Source organism: Chelonoidis abingdonii, chromosome 1 (genome assembly GCF_003597395.2).
Source record: "Chelonoidis abingdonii isolate Lonesome George chromosome 1, CheloAbing_2.0, whole genome shotgun sequence".
NCBI lineage: Eukaryota > Metazoa > Chordata > Testudines > Testudinidae > Chelonoidis > Chelonoidis abingdonii.
This window is the reverse complement of record NC_133769.1, coordinates 108,191,467-108,212,628: the sequence shown is the minus strand read 5'-3', so window position 1 is coordinate 108,212,628 and position 21,162 is coordinate 108,191,467. Positions and strand designations below refer to the sequence as shown.

At 40.8% G+C, this 21,162-nt stretch overlaps 1 protein-coding gene across 2 annotated transcripts in view; it reads left to right on the top strand.

Moving 5' to 3' along the window:
• TBXAS1 (thromboxane A synthase 1) overlaps positions 1 to 21,162 on the top strand; it is a 357,796-nt gene that overhangs the window by 173,872 nt on the left and 162,762 nt on the right. For both annotated transcript variants that reach the window (XM_075068946.1, XM_032781962.2), the window contains one exon: positions 6,516 to 6,612. In XM_075068946.1, coding sequence (XP_074925047.1) covers positions 6,535 to 6,612 — 78 coding nt within the window. In that variant the 5' untranslated portion in view covers positions 6,516 to 6,534. The remainder of the gene's footprint in view (positions 1 to 6,515; positions 6,613 to 21,162) is intronic.

The window sequence follows — 21,162 nt, the reverse complement described above, 5'->3', positions numbered from 1 at the left end:
TCTCACAAGTGGGAGAGACAACTCTAGATTTAAGTCCTGAGTGGGCACAGGCGCCTGTCCAGACCGTAAATATGCTTCGTCAGGGATCTGCTTGGAAATTGATACTCACATAATCCAATCGCTCAATATGCAACATCTCCTGTGGCGTGAGACGCACCTTTCACACGCCCAACTCCTTGTGATTTCATTCAAAAGAGGAACCTATAAAAATGAGGTGGTTAGTTAGAACAAAAGTTAAAGTACAGTGACTAAAGTGAAATCCTGCAAGTACATGCGCCATTTTTAAAGACCCATAATAGGCCCAAACTTCAATGTTTATGACCCAAATTTATAAGAAACTACAAGCTCAAAAATATACTAAAAGGGGCCACAGTGGTGCTTAACAACCATAGTAAAAGAAGAGCAATTAGGATGAAACACGATCTTCCTTTAAATAGCTGTCGTCAAATCTAGTGAGGCAATAGACGGAGCAGCAAACACTGCCAGCTTAAGTGCGACAGCAGCGCTGGGTAATAAGAAACCAAAGTAGGTTAGTTTGCCAAGAAACGGCATAGCCCCAAAACGTCCAAAGTTGCGTAATAACAATTGTTTTTTAATACACTTCGAGAAGCAGGAGCTGCTAAACAACCACGTGGAGGCCCCTTTCGATCGAGATACAAAGAGACTTAAAGACGATAAGTCATTGCGGAAGGAAAGATAAATATGGATGTCTTGCTTCCTAGGTTCTTCACGCTTGTCAGGATGTTAGGGAGACTTTCCCAAATGAGCCAGCTTTTGTAGGTGACAAATCTACGGAACTGTCAACAGATTAAGTGTCACTAGAGGTGGTTTTGGAATTAATTATAGATCAACGATTAAGCAATCACCGGACCAGATGGACATTCACCGAGTTCTGAAAGAACTCAGTCTGGTGAAACTCGCGGAACACATATAAAGCTAAAGGCCTCGTTGTGTCTGTAGACTGTGTCCCTCGTCCTTCTAATTCATCCCATGACCTTCAGTAACCCAATGACTGCGAAGTCGCTAATGTAATGCCAATATTAAAAGGCTCTAGAGGTGATCCTGGCGAATTACAGACTGGTTAGGTCTAAGTCGTGGGTAAGGGCAACTTAGCTCGAATACAATAGTTAGAATTAAAATTGTTCAGACAACACAGAAACATAAACTGCTGATTGACGCAAAGCTAGTCAAACCATGGATTTGCTGCGTAAGGGAACAATCGTGTCTTACTAATCTAATAGATTCTTTGAAAGGGTCAACAAAGCATTGTGACAAGGTGGCCGGTATCTGGTGGACATAGCATTCACTTAGATTTCCAGAAGCCTTTGACAAGGTCCCTTCACCAAAGGCCTTATGAAATTTTTAAGCTGTCATGGTCAATTATAAACCCCGGCTGCTTTAAGTCACTTTCATGGATTGGGACTGGTTAAAAGAGCAGGAACAAAGGTATACTTACTGGTAAATTCGTCAGAATGAGAGGGTATAGTGGTGTTCCCCAGGGGTCAGTCCGTGCATAGGGCAGCCACTCCTATTTCTAAGCTCTCTCTCTCATAATGATACTGGAGAAAGGGGTAACAGTGAGTTGGCAAGGTTTGCAGATGATACTAAACACTTTCAGAGATAGTAAGACCAAAGCAGCTTTGCTCAAGAACTTCAAAAGAGGATCTCACAAACCTAAGTGATGGGCAACACAATGGCCAAATGAAAGTTTGAAGTGTGGATAATGTAATATACAATTTGGGAAAACTAACCCCACTATACATTCAATATGATGGGGGACTATTTATTACAATGAGTCAGGGAAAAGTTCTTGGCGTCATCCGTGGATAGTTCTCTGGTAAGATTCCACACAGTGCGCAGAGGCGGTCAAAAAGAAACAGGATGTTAGGGGAATCATTACAAGGGGATAGAGTATTAAGACTGAGAATACTTATTGCACCTTATAATCGTGGTCGCCCACATCATCGATACTGTGTTCAGATTGGTCTCCTCACCCAAAATAAGATAATTCTAGCACTAGGAAAAGTTCAGAAAAGGCAAACTAAACGTTAGCGGTTGGAGAGCGTCCATAATGAGGAAAGATTAAAGGAGATAGCCTCCTCACTTGGAAAAGAGAGACTATAGGACATATGAGTAGAGGTATATTAACAATCATGAGTGGAATGCGGAGAGGAAAGGGATAAGGAAAAGTAGTTACTTATTCCCATAATACGAAGAACAGGAGTCACCAAAAAGAAATTAATAAGTAAGGCAGGTTTAAACACATAGTAAGGAGTTCCTTCACCACAGCGCATCAGTCAACTTGTGGAACTCCTTACCTGAGGAGGTTGTGAAGGCTGGGACTATAACAATGTTTAAAAGGGAACTGGATAAATTCATGGTGGCTAAGTCCATAAATGCATATTAGCCAGGAAGGGTAAAGAATGATGTGCCTAGCCTCTGTTCATCAGAGGATGGAGATGGATGGCAGGAGAGAGATCACTTAATCATTGCTTGTTAGTTTCACTCCCTCTGGGGCACCTGGCATTGGTCACTGTCAGTAGACAGATACTGGGCTAGATGGACCTTTGGTCTGACCCGGTACGGGCATTCTTATGTTCTTACGGTTTTAGTGGTGTGTTTATTTGTTCGCTAGGAGTTGGACTGATATCATGAACTTGTTACATATAGGTTACTGAACAGGGTTTGCCAGTAACTGGCAACTTTTTTGACTGTGCAGGAGAGATGGAGGTGAAGGGTAGGCACAGCCACGGTTCTGGCAATTTGTGGAGGAGGAGCTCCTCCTGGGCTAGGTGCTATACTTGGGAGGATTTTGGTCATTGTGTGATTAAAAGGTGAGAGGGAGGGCCAAACTGTTCCCCCAGTAGGTAGCATTGGTCTGCTAGCTAGAATGGGGGACTGGCAATCAGGACACCTGGGTCTTATTGCCCATTTTGACACTAAGTCTCTGGGTGACCTCGAGTATGTACGTTAATCCCTGTTTCTCAGTTTCCCCATTTAAAAATTAGGAATCATCATACAGCTCTTCGTAAAGTACTTTGAACCAATAAGGTACTTCTTATGACAGATGTTATATATTAATGATAATACTTAGCATTTACATAAAAGCGTATCTTGTGTAAGGATGGGATAGGGCAGGGATAGCTATTCCCTCCTCCACCTTTCCTACCCCCACCCCCATGGATATGGCTTTCCATCTTTTACTCACACCCTTCAACTCACCATCCCTACCTTGGTTGAAAACTGGACCCAGCTGCTTCTATGCTGGGCTTGACACCTCTCTGCTGCCACATCTGCGGCTCCCTCACTGAAGCCTGCTTCATTATCACACTAGGGAGACTACGGGGCAGTCTGTGAGACAGCTTATACCTTAGCACTGAAGTATACAGGGAGGAGTTGCAAGCAAAACTGTAAGAATTCCAACCTGTTTGCAGATAATTCCCGAGGAGAAAAGAAGTGTCAGTTTGCTGAATAAATTATTGGTTGTAAAGTGGCTAGACTCGACATCGTGAGTTGAATTTGAACGACAGGCAAAATAATTCATATATTGCATTAAATGCAATGTGTTTGTTGTTCATTCTTACAGACCAAACTGCAGCAAGAAATAAGAGTCATAGATGAGTTTTTGTGTTTGCATGTATATGGGAGGCTCTTTAGTTATTAAAATGCTCTGGATACAGATTAACTTCTTTTTCTTAATATATCATCATTTCACTTCCCTTGAACTGCACACTGTTTGGGAGAGACAGTGAAAGGTTGCCTGGCTTTTCTGTAACTCTTGTAAGTAAGTCTGTGTTCTCTGTTGAACAGCTGTTGGATAACTTCTTACAGTAGTACTCCTCAGAGGGCTGTATAACTCACATCCCTGCTCTTGCTATAGAAACGGTACCATTTCTCTCATGGGGGAAGCAAAGTCCTGTCAGATGCTATGGTAAATTAGGATACTTGACCTCTCTACCATGACAAGTAATAGATCTTTGTCTTTAAATTGCTGACCTAAAAATGTGGGGATTTTACTTATGTTGGGTGGCTCCCATTTAAACAGAAGAGATTATGAAAAGCTGAATGTAGCAAATACATAGAAATACCACACAAGAGGAGGGTTAACTTGGAGAAACTTAATAAAAGAGACTATCCTCAATTAGCTGTGAATCCATGAGTTTCTTTTCTCTCAAACTGTTATTTAGTAAAATATGACAAGAATATTCATTTTTTCCCAATAATAATCTTAAACTATCGCTATGTAATAATACTAGATGACTATAAAACTATATGGCAGAGGTAAAATGGTTATTTATTTGGAAATAATGGATTAGTGTTCAGAAGTTTTTAACTTAATAGGCTATAGAAGAACAAATACAGATAGAGAAATATCCTCTTGGTTTTGAGAACAAAGCCCTGATCCTATAGAGACTTATGCACATGCTTGATTTTAACTTTCATCCTTAAAGTTAAGCATGTGCCTGTGTTTTTGCAGGATCAGAACCCACGTGTGCTAAGCAGGAAAGCTCATTTAGTCTTCCTTAACCTTCAGGTCTCCTTATCCCTTTTCTTTTCTTGTAAACATAGCTGATGAGAGTTAGCAGGTTATTACTAGGAGTCCAGTGACACCTTAAAGACAGACTAACACGGCTACCCCCTGATACTTGACAGATTATTACTGTGACTCTTGGAACTGAGTTTTCCCAAAGTGCCTTCCCATATCCCCACTTCTTTAGTTCCCAGAAAAAGTTAGGAAGAACATATTAATAAACATACAGATTGGGGAAACAGAAAGGAGCCATCAGGGGAGCAGTTATGTATTGGGGTGAAAGAAAGCAATGATACACTGATCCTCCCTTACAACCATTGTTCTTGAAAGCAGGTTGAGAGCACAAAGGCAGCCCTGATCTTTGCATAAAAGCAATTTTAGCCTTTTTAATCCCTGGGTACATCAGTGGATTTTCTCCATCTATTCCCTCCTATGCCCCTCCCTTCTTTGTAACTGGATTCATCATTACAAACAATAAGAGGGAATGGCTGGAAACTTCATTGCCAGATGCTTATGACTGCTGTGATTTCAAATAATGAGTCAGTTGAAGAGTACTGCCCCAGAAACAGGGACTCTGTTCCAAGCATCTATATCCAGTGCAGATACATTAGGTTCAAATAAACATATTATGATTCAGGTTTGTTATGTGTTAAAGTAAATTTGGGCTTTGTGCAAAATAGTAGAATTGCATCTCAAGGGACCAAGGTCCCCTCTCTTCTAAACAATGCAGGCAACAGAATTGCCAGCTACCCCTACTACCTCGCCAATGTGCCTAACCTTTTATCTGGAGAAAATCATGTCTAGGAAGGAATGAAAGGGGAGCTCAGTTTTCATAGCCATTTGTTCTTCGGTGTCTCTGCAGAGACTTCAAACTAGTGGTGGGCAGAATTGGAGAAGTTCATCGTTTTTGTTGTGGATAAAAATTCAGACAATTGTTTGTACCTCTCAGGGTTTTATCATGGGGAGATCAGTCTTTCATCATGAGATTTTTCAGTACTTCCTGGCTGAAGCATGGTCTGAAACGCTGTACCAAGTGAGGCCACAAGCATTCTTTGTGAATGCAAATGCCAGGGCTCAGGAGAAAAGTATGAGTGTTAACAAACATATTTATTCTGTGGTATCTGGTTAGACTGGTGCAGATGAGGTAGAAACAGATCTATATTTTTTCTACAGCTGAAGCAGATAAAGAATCTCAATTCACTGTCTGAGAAGCCAGCAGGAGCCATTGGATCAGATTCAAGAAACGATAGCTCCCTCGCCAAAGCTATCTAGGGTAAAGAGAAGACAATGTGGTCTTATTCTTACTTGGAGGCAATTTAGTCCTTTTCCCTCCCCCCCTCCCCCTTCCTCTGTCACTTGTTTGTTGTCATGATAAAAACACCTCTGCGGTGGTCTACACCAGGAATGCCCTTGTTCTTAGCAGTAGTGGAACTGCACCATTCCCTAGTCAACAGTGGGAGAATTTCTGAAGATGTTCAGGGTAGAAATGTTCAATGCAGATACAGCCTAGTGGTGGAAAGGCATTCGATTTAGATTAGACAAAGGTTCTAGTAATACTTTCTTGTTTGGTTGTGTGTGTGTTTTTTTTCTTTTTTTAATCAGTGTTTTCTTCCCAGTCTTTTACAGTCTGTCTTTAGTGATAACGTATTGTGTTATGTTGTGATGCATTGAGTACAGTATGTAATAAGCAGCTCTGAGTAAGTAGATGATGGACTGGATCTTTAATTAGTTCTCAGCGAGTGTTTTAATTGGTGATGACAATGGATAAAAGGTTTTTAATTGGTTCCTTTAAATACCAATAGACTTGACAGCTTAATCTTTTTAAGTGTTTCAGAGAGGTGGAGAGATACTGAACTGCCAAAGAGAATGGTAACCTGATACGATTTATTTACAAAAAACGTATTTCAGCCAACAGAGGCATCTTAGGGAAGGTGGCTCTCTGGCTGGCTATGGGTGCTAAAATGGTTTTCCACCTCCTTTGTAGATACTACATCGGTCGGCGAATGTACGTGTTGGTGTCCGAGCCAGAGATGATCAAACATATCTTAGTGAAGGACTTCAGCAACTTCACCAACAGAATGGTAAGTTTGGTAGAAAGACTCTACCGCATATTGTAAATTCAACACTTGGGAGGCCACATCCTGCAGTCCTCAGGCAGGCCAAGGCTCACATAGATTTTGATGGGGTTTCCTAAAAAAGAAGCTTCAGATCTGGCAGTGAGTGTTTCAGGAAAATCAGCTTTAGAGAGAAGAATGGATGAACTGCTGAATAAAACTAACGGAATGTAAATCTGACCACATATGTCAGCTAAATGACTCCGTTATTTTCCAGGGCACTTTGAGGGCTTGAAGAGAAGCTGTTAAAGAGGGAAATAATTGTTTTGTGGTAAAGGCACTGGGACTGAGACTCAGGAGAGCAGGTTCACTTCCCACTCTGCCACTGACTTCTTGTGTCAAGTCACCTAATCTATCTGTGCCCCAGTTACAAATGGGGATAATACTCTGTGACATTCCCCAGGGTGGAACCTGAACTGCTGTGTCCCTTAGCTCTCCAGCCTGGGATGCTTTTTACCCTGCTTTACTGGTGAACAGCAAACCCCTCTAAGCTCTGCTCACTTACAGCCACCAGCATGTAAAGTCACTCCCAGCTGAATACATGCATGTTATGCCCAGCCATCCATGAATTACATACAGGGTGACACCCACATATCCCTCAGTCCCAGCCTTCATTCCCAGAAATGTGGGTCTTGTACTGTTCAGGACCCTCCTGGGCAGTATAAACTCAGATAGTCCATCATTCCAACAATGGCCATGAATCTGCACCAGGGTTGTTGACTTAAGTAGGGCTTCCCAAGCGCTTCAACCAAAATACATCGGTTTAGATAAAACAAGTTTATTAATTAGAGAGAGATTTTAAGTGATTACAAGTATAGATGCAAATAAGTCATGATTGATTACAAAAGAAATAAAAAGATAAACATGTAAGCTAACTTTGAAACTTTATCAAGGCTAATAGGCTTAAAAGCAAAAGGTTTGGATCACCATGAGCTGCAGTACATTCCAGCTGTGTCCCTTTCCATGCTGGGAGCACTTTCTCCTTTTGTTCAGTTCTTTGAGAGTCATTGTCCCTAGCCACCTTTCTCCTCCTTCCATCTCTCTGCTCATGATGTTTTCCCCCCTTCTTATGCGTGTTTCAGTAACAATCGTATAGCAAAATCTCATCATTTTACATGCAGTGTTGTCACACATATTACAAAGGGATAATCATATTCTTCAGACTGAGTTTTCAGATGATATCTCACAAGGCATACTTAATACAAAATATATCATATCCTTACAAAATTGGTGAATGTGGGGTACAAGGTATCATATAGGGTACATGGTGTCACAACTGCTCCCTTCCAACACCCTTTGTCTGCCTGGTCTATTTAAATTTGAGTTCTTTGGGATGAGGACTGTCACTTAAGATGTGTCTGTTCAGTGCTTAGCAGAGTGGGGCTCTGATCTCAGTTGGATGCTACCATAATATCAAACAACAAAGAATAAAGATATGTTTAACAAAGACATCTTCGTATGGAATGTTTAATTATTTGTTTCAGATCAATTTCTAAATATTTTAAAAAATATTTTAAAATGCTCTTCTTAAGGATTGTTTAGAACAAATAATAAAAAGGAAGCTACAAAGGGATAGCAAACATTTCTGGTATCCAGTAGACATTTTACAGGAAAATATGGCCACACTTGTTTTTGGCTTAACCTTTTCCCTTCTTCTTCCTACACATACACAAGTACTATAAGCCTGAACCATGTCTGCTCAAGCCTGTTGAAATAATATGTTAGATGAGGAGTGGTCATACTTATTGACCCTCCAAACCGCGTAAGATAATCTTCAGAAGTTCGAGAGCCACAAGCACAACCTGCCCTGCAGGGCAGCACCTGCTGGGGCACGGTCTTGTGCCCCAACGCCCTCCTGCAGGGCTAAGGCCCCGAGACCCCTGCCCCACAGGGCAGAAGCTGCAAACTTTCCCCTGCAGTCTGATAGGTGGAAAATGAGGGTGGGGGCATGGAAGGCTCCACAAGCCGCACTTTAACTGTTAAAGAGCCACATGTGGCTCATGAGCCGTGGTTTGACCATGCCTGTGTTAGATATTCAGGAGGACTATAAGTTCTCAAGGGTGAAATTCCATCTCTGATCTACTATCTATCTCATCTCCCCACTGCTCACTCTGCTTCTCTAATCTGCATGTTTTAAAAATTCTCCATGTATACTGCTAGTTCACCTGTGGACACCCAGTATCTTAGTCTTCTATATCTCCTGTAATTTACTTTCTGATCTTCCTGTCTACCCTATATCTGCCTGTAACTCTTGGCTACCCTAGGAGCTCCTGCTGCTGAATGTTTCGAAGGCTGAAGTTCTCCACGTGGATAAAAAGTTCTCCCCACGCTGTATCTCTGTCTGCAGAAACCGGCTGTTATTTCTCCCTCAGGAAGTGACCTGTCTCTTCCTGCCTACACCTTTCCTTCCCCATATTAGTTCCTGACTACTGACAATAATTAGTTTCTATCCCATTTTCAGAATGCAGCCAGTTCCCAGTTGATGATTACCTGGAAATCAGGGAGCATTTTTAGGGGGTTCATACAGTTATTAATTGTATTTCTAATTAGAGTCATGTTTGATATTTGAACCCTAAACTTCCCTCCACTCTCTCAGCTCACCTGTCTGTCTTTCTATCACCACTTCTCCAATATTGGTAGAATTTATTCTTAAACCTGTCTATGTAGAAATTCTTATCCATTCTTTAGTTCTCTCCAGTTTGCATTTCCCTTTTTCATGATCGTTGTAAACATCTGTGGTACTCTCTAAACTTATGGAGATTCAGAACACTGTAAATTTACTCTCTTAAGAACAGGCGCCTGCTCAACCCCCAGGTCTTCCCACTCCACCCGTTCCCCCAAGGCCCCACCCATGCTCCACCTCTTCCTGCCCCCACTCCACCCCCTTCCCCAAGCACACCACGTCCTCACTCCTCCCCTCTTACCCGCAGCCTCCTGCACGCTGCAAAATGGCTGTTTACAGTGGGCAGGAGCCAAAGGGAGGGTGGGGAAGGTGCTGATCAGTGGGGCCCACTGACAGATGAGAGGTGCTGGAGGGGCTGATGGGGGCCTGCCGGTGGATGTTCAGCACCCGCCATTTTTTCCCTATGGGTGCTCCAGACCCAGAGCACGCATGGAGTTGGTGCCTATGCTCTTAGGACCATACTGTTCCCTGTCTGGTTAGGTACACACATTGCTTTCATTAGTGTCTGAGCAATCTCCTAAGTATTTATGGATTTAACCTCCCAACACCCCAATGTATCACTATTTCCATTCTACAGATGGGGACTTGAGGCACAGATGAAGTGATTTACTCAAGCTCACACAGGAAGCATATGGCAGAGGAGAGAAAGAACTCAGGTCTCCTAAAATCACAAAACTATGCTTCCTGTACCCTTTGTCATTGTCACTGGCTTGTTAAATGATTTAATTGAATTGAAAATACCGTTCCATGGACTTGCTTCATTTACTTCTGAGCTTTTTATCTACCTGTTCTCCTGTTTGCTCATGCATTTCCAATCTTGGAGGCGTCTGTCTCCCACACTTCACTTTGTCTGCTGTCCACCTTCTTTCACCTATCATTCCTCACAATTTAGGGTGGTCAGCCTTCTACTTAGGATGTGTCTACACAGGGACATCCAGGAAAATTAATCCAAATTAACTAAAGGAGTGAATTTGAAGCAGATAGTTAAACCATATTAAACCTCTGTGTGAATACCCTCATTCAGAATAAAAGTGGTCTTGATTTTGTTTGGCTTAATTCACTTCCAAAGCATCCATACAGGAATTTAATGCAGTTTAGCTAATCTATTTCAAATTCAGACCTTTAGTTAATTGGGATTAATTTTCTTGAATGTCCCCATGTAGACAAACCCTCGTACTCATCCTCATCTATCTGAAACTGGCTGTTTCTGGCTTCCCTATTTCTTCTCATGGAATTTCACCCAAAAAGCTTCCTTTCCTCTTTAGCTCACACTTGATTCTCTCAGTGAAGTGGTTTGTGATGCTGTGTATAAAGGATTCTGTATAAAAATAAATGGTATTGAATTGTATGTAAGGCAGGTCATTGGAGTTTATTCAAATGTGACTTCGTATGTGTGAATAATGGTTGCAGAGGGACAAAAGCACTTTCCAAGTAATAGAAGCCTTTTTCTCGTTGCCTGTACAGAGGTTATTTTAAAGTTTTTAAGGGAGTGCTTCTGTTTATACTTAGAAAATTACTGAAAGCAAGGTCCTTCTCTATTTTTATTACCAGCTTCTAATTGCTAGTGTACAATTTAAAATGCAAAAAATATTACCCTGGGTTATTTTCCCCCTAAATATTATGCTGATGAAATTGAGAGACTAAAGCATTAGCTTTTGAGTAAGCACTATGCATAAAGCTTTGCTAATGCAGCTCAGTCCTGACATAGAACATTCCTGCTGTTCCAGTCTCAGGCCGCTTCAGCTGAGGCTGTCAGTCTTGTAGTGGTTTTCTGATGTGCTTAAACGGGGAGTAGGACAAAATCACCAAGGATATTTTTCACACATCACCAAAACCAGGAGGCAAGTCCATCGCAGGCAAAATCTTAGTACATTAACCCAGCATGCCACAAAGGCAGTGGTGGCTATGACATGTTAACAAAACCTCTCTGTAAGACCTAGTCTACAATTGCAGTGCATGTAGGATAAGTAACATGCTACAGTGAAAGGTAGGCTAAGCCCACACTCACTGCAGCATGTAGCTTTATGCATGCCAGTGAACAGCTCCAGTAGCAGCGGTGAAAGGCTCTGGCAGTGGGGAGCTGACAAAGCCTTCCCCTGCTGCCTTCCTCCACCTGAGCCTTTCCCCACCGCCAGTGTTTCACTGCAGAGGGAAAGGCTCTGGGAGCAGGATATCTATACTGCTTAAAAATAGTCATGTAGATGCAGGAGCTCCCCACTGCCAGAGCCTTTTCCCCACTGCAGGTAGCTTTCAGAACCTTTCCCTGACACAGGGAGCTGCAAGAACCAGTGAAAGACTCCAGCAGTGGGGGAAGGTTCCAATAGCTCCCTGCTGCTGGAGCCATTCCCTGCTGCCTTCTCCTGCCAGAGCCTTTCACTGCCATGTGTGGCTACACATTGCAGTGAGTGTGAATGCAGCCCGCCTTTCACTGCAGCATATAGTAACGTGTAGCCACATACAACACTGATGCCACTATAAAAAAGGACTAAGTGTTGTATAAGATTGTGCACTTGGAGTTGGTATTTTCCAGGCTGTATTTGTCTCTGTCTTCTTGGACTTTGAATCCAAAGTATATGAAGAAGCAACTTTTGTTTTCACCCATGTCTCCTTCCTCATGCCGCACTGCTGCAGTTGTGGTCAGTGGGGGGTTCCTGTAAACTGGAAGTACAGAAGGGTCTCTTGGTGTGGTTCTCCCCCTTGGTTTGACGCAGTCTGGCTTTGTTATCCTTCCTGATATAATGCAAAGCTCATTTTTTTCTTTTCTTTGGTGTTGGCTGGGATGGAGTTATTCATTGGAATGACAAGGGTGTTTTGAGGACAGATCTCATCATTTTTTTAGGGGCACTGGCAATGGATTTAAGCAGTTTAATGTGATGTATTTTATTATTATTATTTGCATTATTGTAGCAGTTGGTGCCCCTGTTGTATTAATTTAGATGGACTATATGGGTCAAAGATATTAACATAACCCAGTCACTGTCCAACATTAAACAGTGTTAAACAAGGTCTGGAATGTGGTGTAGAAGGCCTTAGCCTGCTTAGTTCCACGGCAAACACACCATTACGTTTTTCACCTGTTACTAAAGATACTGAAAATGAGGAAAAACAATTAAAATGTGAAGTATTAAGTAAGGCGTTCTTTTTCATGACATCCCTTGTTCCCATTCCCTTTAGCTGGAGAGAATTTCGGAAGGAAACCGCCCCCTTTGTTAGACAGTTTCTTAGATGGTATCAAAGATGCAATAACTGTCCTTTTGGGGAAAAGAGAAGTCAGTTGAAATGGACTGGAGCTGCTGTTGTCACAGCTGCTTTGTTAAAGTAAGATCCTATTTCATCTCAGGTGGTGTATGGGATTCAGTTGAAGCTGGTAGATAGAGATGGTGATGTTATCTCTGGCCCCAATCTGGCATGATTTGGTCCGAGCATCTCGCAGGATTAGGATGACAATGGCCCAGGGTCCCAGGAGATGGTTGGGCCGACAGCCACGATGGTGAAGAAGCTTCCATCTGTTCTTTCCCTGTGTCTGTTTTTTTTTCTATTTGCCCCACCAAATTTTCTTTTTTTAAGGATCCAAATAGGGAGTTTTAAGGATCCAAATAGGAATTGGTGGAATAGCCAATTCCTTCATTATTTTGTCCACCAATTGAACCTTATATTTGACTAACCAATTTTGGTTTATTAATCTCTGGACCCATATTTTCTTGTTTACCAATCCTGATTTTAACTGTCCTTGAGTTACATTAGTAAGCTTTTCTTGTTTAGACTAATTCAGTTTTCCTGTCTCCTTTTTGTACCCTTTTCCATCAACTTTTGTTGTTCTAGATTATTATAACAGGCTGTGAACTTTTACTTTTTTTGATACTTGAGCTCCCAAGAAAAGTAAATTTGTGCTCCAGTCATGGGTCAGGACCCCACTGTGCTAGGTGCTGTATTTATTTAAATTGTGAATTTTAAGTTTTGGAAGGGGTTTTCATAACTTGGAAGAAGTACCTCCAGTATTACTTTGGGCATAGGCTTAGTTAGTGAGCCAAGGCTAGGGTAGAGGCCCTGGAGCTGCATTTCCACCAATCCCATCACCCTGGTACTCCACATGAGTGATGCAGAGGGAGCTAAAGGCTGGACTAATAGCTATAGACATGGCTGCACTACAGACCCATGCCTTGTGCCCAGGTCAGTGGGTGGATTTCATCTTCTCAGTTCACCCACACTTCTCTTGCATCAGGCCTGATTACTCGGTGTGTACGCAAGCAAAGTGGGTTTTGCCTTATATAAACTGAAGCCGAGCAATATTTATTTTGAGTGCTTGAGTTTCCCTTTGATGATATATGCATCTTCAAGGAAATCTCTTTTGAATGTTGTTGAAAGGAGCATTTTAGGTCCTCCCTCCCTCCCCACCTTTCCTCTTGCCCTCTTCATGGTGTTTTTGAATTGCTGATTGGTAATTTTATGCTGTATTTGTTGAAGAAGCCTAGAGTGACTGTGGCTTCAATCTGCATTGAGGCTCACTGTCAGCATCCACTTTATAACAAGCAACCAAGTATAACAAACTAAGCGTTATTTTCTTGCAAGCCTGGGATATTTTTTATTCTTATCCATGCAATCACCAGGCAGGCAGTAATGACCTCATATTTTTCACATAGACTTGATTAAGATGAGTGCTTCGGCCTTTTTTTTTAAATTTTGTACTGTTAATGAATACAGTCTTCATCTTTTGAAATACACAGTCTTTCCCCTACATTTATAGTTACAGCAGGAGAGGAAAAAGTGAGACTTAGTGCATAGAACTTGTGCTAAAAAAGTAAGAAATTGCTTTGAATTTAGTTTTTCCTTGAAACCTTAATAAGAATTGTAGCTGGGGACTCTGCTGTAGTAAATGACACCTTCTTCTCACAACCATTACAAGTAATCGCTTGCATTGAGTTTTCCTTGTAAGAGCACTAACGTGGTACTTGAACCTTTATAGCTGCACAGCATTACTGTGTTCTCTGGGAGATGGGGTTATTAATGTCTGTTGAATCATTTTAGGCAGGATAATGATCATAATGTGTTTGGAAATTGTTTTCATTTTCCACGTTGAAAATTTTCTGAGGAATTAATACTTGCAAATCATTAACGTGTAAGTTTTTTTTAAAAGGACAATCCGAATGTTCGTAGTTAGCTGTTAAAAGAGAGATCCAGAGGTTGCCTGGTCTATAATTTGAATGACAAGTTGTATTCAAGATACTGCAGGCCAGATCAGTCAGAGAGAATGCAGATTGGTATGCCCACAGCAAGGGTAAATACTGGATAAGCTATGTTTATCTGACGGCTGTGGCAAACATTCTAAAAGGATTAATGCTGTTAGCAAATGGTAAAACTAATGATCGGTCCAGTCCAGAACCTCAAATGTGAATCCTTACAAATGTGGGGAAGGTTACAATTGAAGTCCATAAATCCAAATCTACTCTTACAGCTTTGGTTCTGAGTTTGAGCTATAATATTCCCATTCAGGTGCCTTTCCCTTTCTATTATGGTTGCTGAGAATGAAAAAGCAAGAACGATGATCCCCTCCCCTCCAAGAAGTTCATAGAACAGGGCAATACAAGCGACTTACAGCCTCATTCCCCACCCCCAAATAGTTCTCCCAATTCTTTTGTATTTTGTATTTGTTTATACCCCCCACTTCTCCATGTGTTGAGGGATTTACTCATTTTGTCTATATAAATTAGATCATAATATCTTTGTATTGGTCTCATCTTTATTCTGTAAAGCTACAAGCCCACCCATGGCCTTATGTAAATAACATATCATCAATAAACCACAAGGAGTCAATTTTCTGCATCATGTTCAGCTGTGGGCCAAGACTATAGAAGTCTTACAGGATCAGCTCAACTAGTGGCTTTTCTGACGTATGGGGACAAGACATCACAGGAGCAGCTTGTGAGAGTTCAGTACCGTCAAACTAGCTCAGGCTGAGCCTCAAATACCAATTTTGTGTAAGAACCTTGGCTGGTGTAAATCAATATAGTTCCATTAATTTCCCTAGAGCTACAGCAATTTATACCAAGTATAATATACCTATAGCCATAACCCTAATCCAGGTTCAAGTTCTGCTTCCCTAGTCCATCTCTATCAAACACATTTGTTCATGCTTTGAAAAACAAAATAATTAACACATCCTTGTGGAGGCTTGTGATTTTAAAACTTAAGAACTTAAATGTTGTTGTGTATAGTGGGGGGTGGGAATCATTAAGTGCCAGACAAAAAAGAAAGGGTGTCACCTCCACAATGAGGGGAATAATTAAATGGCTTTGTACCATTCGGTAATATTTACTGGAAAATGAACCTGACTGGCTTCTGACAGTGCTAAATTTCCAGGACATTCAGCATATTGAAAGTCTTGGCTGGATTCAATTCAGTTTCATTAACAAACAGGGAGCTCCATGGTACAACATATAGGCCCTGATTCAACACTGTCTTGGGCATGTAGCCATTTACACCTGTGCCAAGTCAGTATGAACAACTACCAAATCAGAATGTGGTAGCATTTTGCTCTCGTTTTGTACCAAGGTAAATGTTTCCACATGTTCTGTGTTTGTACAGCACCTAGCACAATGGGGTCCTGGTCTGTGATTCGGGCCCGTAAGTGCTACCACAGTACAAATAATAAATAATATTAATACACAGTGTTCAAGGATGTGGAGGATCAGGACCATTGGAGGAAGAGACATTCTTTACTAAATTAGACTGTTAATCAAGTTGCCGGAAAAAAACCACGTAGCACACGCTATCTAATCTCTAAGCCCTTCCCTTTCTGTTTACAAAATTTTCCTTCATTGTAATTTTACATAACGATTAGGACTTGCACTTCCTGTTGGGTCAGCTTCATCATCCATCACATTCTCATGTGGAACTCTGAGTTTGTTCCCAGGTTGTTATTTTCGCAAAATACAATAACCCTAGCTTATAAATGGGTGACTTGTATACTATGTGAAAGACTGATGTGCACACACGCACAATGGTTTGGAAACACTAGTCACAAATATTTTGAAGATGGCTAATACAGTATTTGGAAAATGATTCAAAGGATTAAAATGTTGCAGAAGAAAACACTTTTTGTTCAACTGGTAAGAACACCATTTCTGTCACCTTCAGCAGGATAGATGTTTACATAAACTGTAACAACCACATTCCTGAGCATATTCATATAATTAATTTGCAGTCCTACACCCAGGTTTAGAGGATATTTTTAGACTTGTTTATCAGAATGTTTTTTTTGTTTGGTTGGTTCTTGCTTTTCTTTTTCTTTATCCAATTTTCCTTTGTGTTAATTCAGACACAAGGAGCTTGAGTGAATCTCATGAAGTTATAGGTTGCTTTGTGTCTCAAAATTAGTTGGGCAGCAGTGATTTTTAATGGACCTGTGCTGCCTATTTTATAGAAAAACTGAAGTTCCAGATTGTTCCCCCAGATTTTTCCCTCATAGCACCAGGCTAATTTCACAAAATATGCATCTTCTCATCATGATGTCAGTATGTGGTGATGCTGCATCTCAACCTGAGACAACTTTATCACTATTGACAGCAAGTAATGGGTTGAAACTGCAGCCATTTGTGATGCCGAATAACTGGAGGATTATTTTGCCTCGTTGGGCAAATTCAAATAAGTAGGAACTCTACTGCATGTAAAGCAGTGATCAGTCTTGCAAAGTACTGAATTGTGAGTTGAGGGTGCTCAGTGCCTCCAGAAATTGCTCACCACTTTGCAGGATTGAATGAAAAAGAGCATCTTAGCTTTGAATTTATCACAACCTACCTTTGTACCCAACTACTTGCTACACCCTACTAGATCATGTGTCATCCTAAAACGCTGGGTTTCAAATCTCTTGCTGACATAACTCCACTGAAACCAGGTGGAGTTATGCCAACAGAGAACTTGGTCAATTGGGTAATAGCACTCAGAAACCCCAGTCAAACAATCTGGTATTTGAGGAGTTTTGCCTAAATCCCTTCAAGGCAGGTGAACTAGGTTTGTCCTACCTTTGTCTCTCAAGCTTGTAACTAGGTGGGGCTGTTGAAACTACTTCACCTTAGTGTCTTTAACCTGAATCATTCTGTGGCTATTTTCTAGGCTAATTACAAGGCCTTTCAAGTTGAATCAGTTAATTCTTGACTATTTTTCCACCTTCCTTTTTCAAATAACTCTTAATATTTTGGTTCCTTTTTTCTTCTCCCACGTTTCTTTGAAAAGTTTTTGACAAAGTTTTTTGGGCTGTTAAATTCAGTTTGGTTTAACTGCTTTGAAATTGTACTTCATGCCAAATGTTTGCAATGGGCACTTTAGAAAATAATAAAATAAATATTAAATGCAATATTAATTTAATTTATTAAATTTAATAATAAAATAACTATTTATTTTTCTCTCAGATTGGATGGCCCTTCATGCACTCACAGTACATAATCTCTACTTCAGTTCCGGGCATTTAACTAAAACTGTCAGATGATTGCTGCTGTTAGCTGTAAAATAGATCCAACTTTGGCTTGGGATAGCCCTTAGAAATTCTTGACATATTAGCTGCATCACAATATGCTGGGTGGTGTCATGGGAGCCAACTGGACGTCTGTATATCAATGAAATGAATGGTTGACTTGTGATTAAGGCACTAGATTGGGACTTATGATATTGGGATTCGGTTTTTGGCTCTGCCACCAACTTTCTATGTAACCTTGGGGAAGTCATTTAGGAAGCACTTAGTCGCATCAAAGCATTTAAGCATGCCCTTAAATTCCATTGACTTTAATGGAACTTTAACACATGCGCTTAAGGACCCTCCCTGAATAGGGATGCTTTCCCAAATTGGAGCCTCAGACTTTGTGCCTCACCCTCACACATGATACTACTTCCAACAGTCTGTCTGCCACAGGCACAGATATGGTATGGCATGGTATAAGGCGCACCTCTTTGAAGAGGCTTTTAATTGGGTTCTCTTTGATTGTCAAGGCAGGTCCTATGGATATGTTTGCTTAAGATTTTTTAATTTCTTATGAAGGTGGAGACTAATATTTGTTACAGCTTTGGATGCCATTTACAAAAGGCTAAACAAGAACAACTCATTCATCTTCTGTGAAGCAGAACTAATGGAGTAGCATCAGTTTCCAGAGCATGAGGAAATTTTTGGCTGTGGAATATGATGGAACACAAGGAGCCCATTTCATTTTTCTAGGTTGTGCTCCTTCTACAGAATGAAAATAGGCAGTGCTCAGAGATCCAGAAGCTGACTAGTTTTAGATTACATGAGTTGTAGCCTCAGCAATATGGGACGCTTTTTTCTTTTTTATGGTTGACTGTAAGGAGACTGGATGATTTGTAGGCCTTTACTTTTGAGTCCCCATATCAGAGACAGTAGGGTAAACTGTATGGGCCAGACTTTGATGCCTTGACTCACGCTGAGTAGCACCATATCTTGTGAGTGATCTCTTTGAGTTCAGTAGGACCAGTCATGGTTACTTTTCAACATGAGTAAGGGTATTAGAATCTGACCCTAAATCTTTTTCTGCTTTATTCATATTCTTATACTGCTCTCATTTGCTTGGTATCTGGACATCTCTTCCTCTGTAAAGATTATAAAGCTGAAGTATAAATTCGATGAAGTATAAATTCTTTGCCCTTCGTGCGCGCGTGTGTGTGTGTGTGTAAAACCAGTAGTTTGAAAAAACTAAAGGAAACAAGACTATAAATACAATGAGGTACCAAGAAATCATTAGGGTTTGTTTTTTGTTTTAAAAGGTAAAACTCTTTCTTTTCAGCTATTATAACCCATCTGTCGCTGGGTCAATACCTGATCCTAGGTAGATATGGGAACACCAGCTGGATTACATACTGTCCAGCACTAACGATAGTGGCTGACAATCAGTGTAAATTTCCCTCTCAGTGGTCGTACAAGGCAGTTTAGGAATACTCCATGCAGCTGCATGCAATTACACTACTTTTGAAACTAAACTAACCTGTGAAACTTCTGTTCCTGGAAAATGGTCTAAATTAGTCAATTTTAAAAAATGACAACGACAACAACAAACCCACACCCTCATATTTGCCTTATTTATAGCGTATTGTGACACAGTGCTGCTTAGATGAGAGGGGAAAAAAAGAGAGAGCATAGCACAGTAGAGTTCAGAAAGATGATTTTACTGCAGTGCAGGTGTAGGAAGACACTAATTTGGGCATGCGCTCACTTGCGTGTGCATGCGCACACAGGCAAAATGCGAAGGGGAATAGGACAGAAGGGAGAGACTGTCTCCCTTCACTGTCTCACTGGTTCTTTCTTCCCTTCATTTATTTTACAATCTGGGATTAATCTTTGTTCTTTATCTACAGATTTTTTCCTGGCCTTTCTTTGGATGCTATAGTATTTTATTTTTAAATGGGTAAGAAAAGCAAGATCAGATTTTTATTAGGCCTCGTCCTCCTTTTCCCAGTTTTGCCTCCTGTTGAAAACTTGCCAATCACTTTTAAAGCCCATATTAAGCTTTTCTGCAACACAAGAGATATCATTAAGGCTTTAAACTAGCTAATGATAGAAATGTGCACTGCTTGAAGGCTTCTGCAATATTAACTACATCCAATTATGTTAGGTAAACGTATGAGTGTAGTCAAAACAGGATGAAAGCATATCTTTCTATTGAGGCCAAAAGCAGTCTTCTGAGCCAATCTTTCATCAAATTCACATGGGCTATTTATTTATTATTTTTGTGGCAATTGATTTTTTTTTATACTTATGTTTATAATTCTCTTTCAGCTCTAAAGACAAACAAGGGTTGCACACAGGAAGGAGTTGTCTATTCCCAGGTCTCTGTTGCTTTTTTAAAGAGAACATTTTATTGCTGAGTAAACATGTGAAATCTTAAGCCGCGATAAGATCATCATTTTTTCTGTTTTAAATTCAGAACTGCTTCCTTATCTGATATGTAATCTTATTTTGTCTGACTGTGTTAGAAGTGGCAGAGTTATGTGGTGGTAGTGGGATGTGTAGCAGCTATGGCTTGATGTCAACAGTCTTTGATTTCTATTGTTTTTTGGAAAGAGATCCACCTTGCCCTGCTTATTTGGAGGCAGGCTTCTCTATTGTGAATGATGCTTTTAGGGCTTTTTGTTCTTATTATTTTTTCACTGAGTGTTAAAAAATTAAAATGCAAGAGGAGGGAGCAGGATTTACTCCAACATAGCACCATATACATTTGGAGATTCTTCCACTGTCTCATTCCTTCTCAGGGAAGATTTATAACTCCTCCTTCCCACTAGACTAAATAACTTGCAGTAAAATGCAAAACCTCGTTTCCACACATGACTCCGCACAGTTACTGACTTCTGAAAATATTCTTTTTGAATAGCAGTTTGGTTAATTTGTTTGATTGTTTCACTCTCTTTTCCACTCATGCCATACCATATACTAGGGGTCAGCAACCTTTCAGAAGTCGTGTGCCGAGTCTTCATTTATTCACTTTAATTTAAGGTTTCACGTGCCAGTAATACATTTTAACGTTTTTTAGAGGGTCTCTCTCTGTCTATATTATATAATGAAAATATTGTCGTATGTAAAGTAAACAAGGTTTTCAAAATGTTTAAGAAGCTTCATTTAAAATTAAATTAAAATGCTGATCTTATGCCGCAGGCCTGCTCAGCCCACTGCCAGTCTGGGGTTCCATCTGCTGGCTCCTGCCAGCCAGAATCCTGGCTGCCGGCCCCGCTCAGCCTGCTGCTGGTCTGGAGTCCCAGCCCTGCCCACATAGAGTAGGTACCTACCTTCTCCTTGGTTTTAGCCCATTCTCTTCCTCTCTCTCTCTCTGCACTGAGCTGAG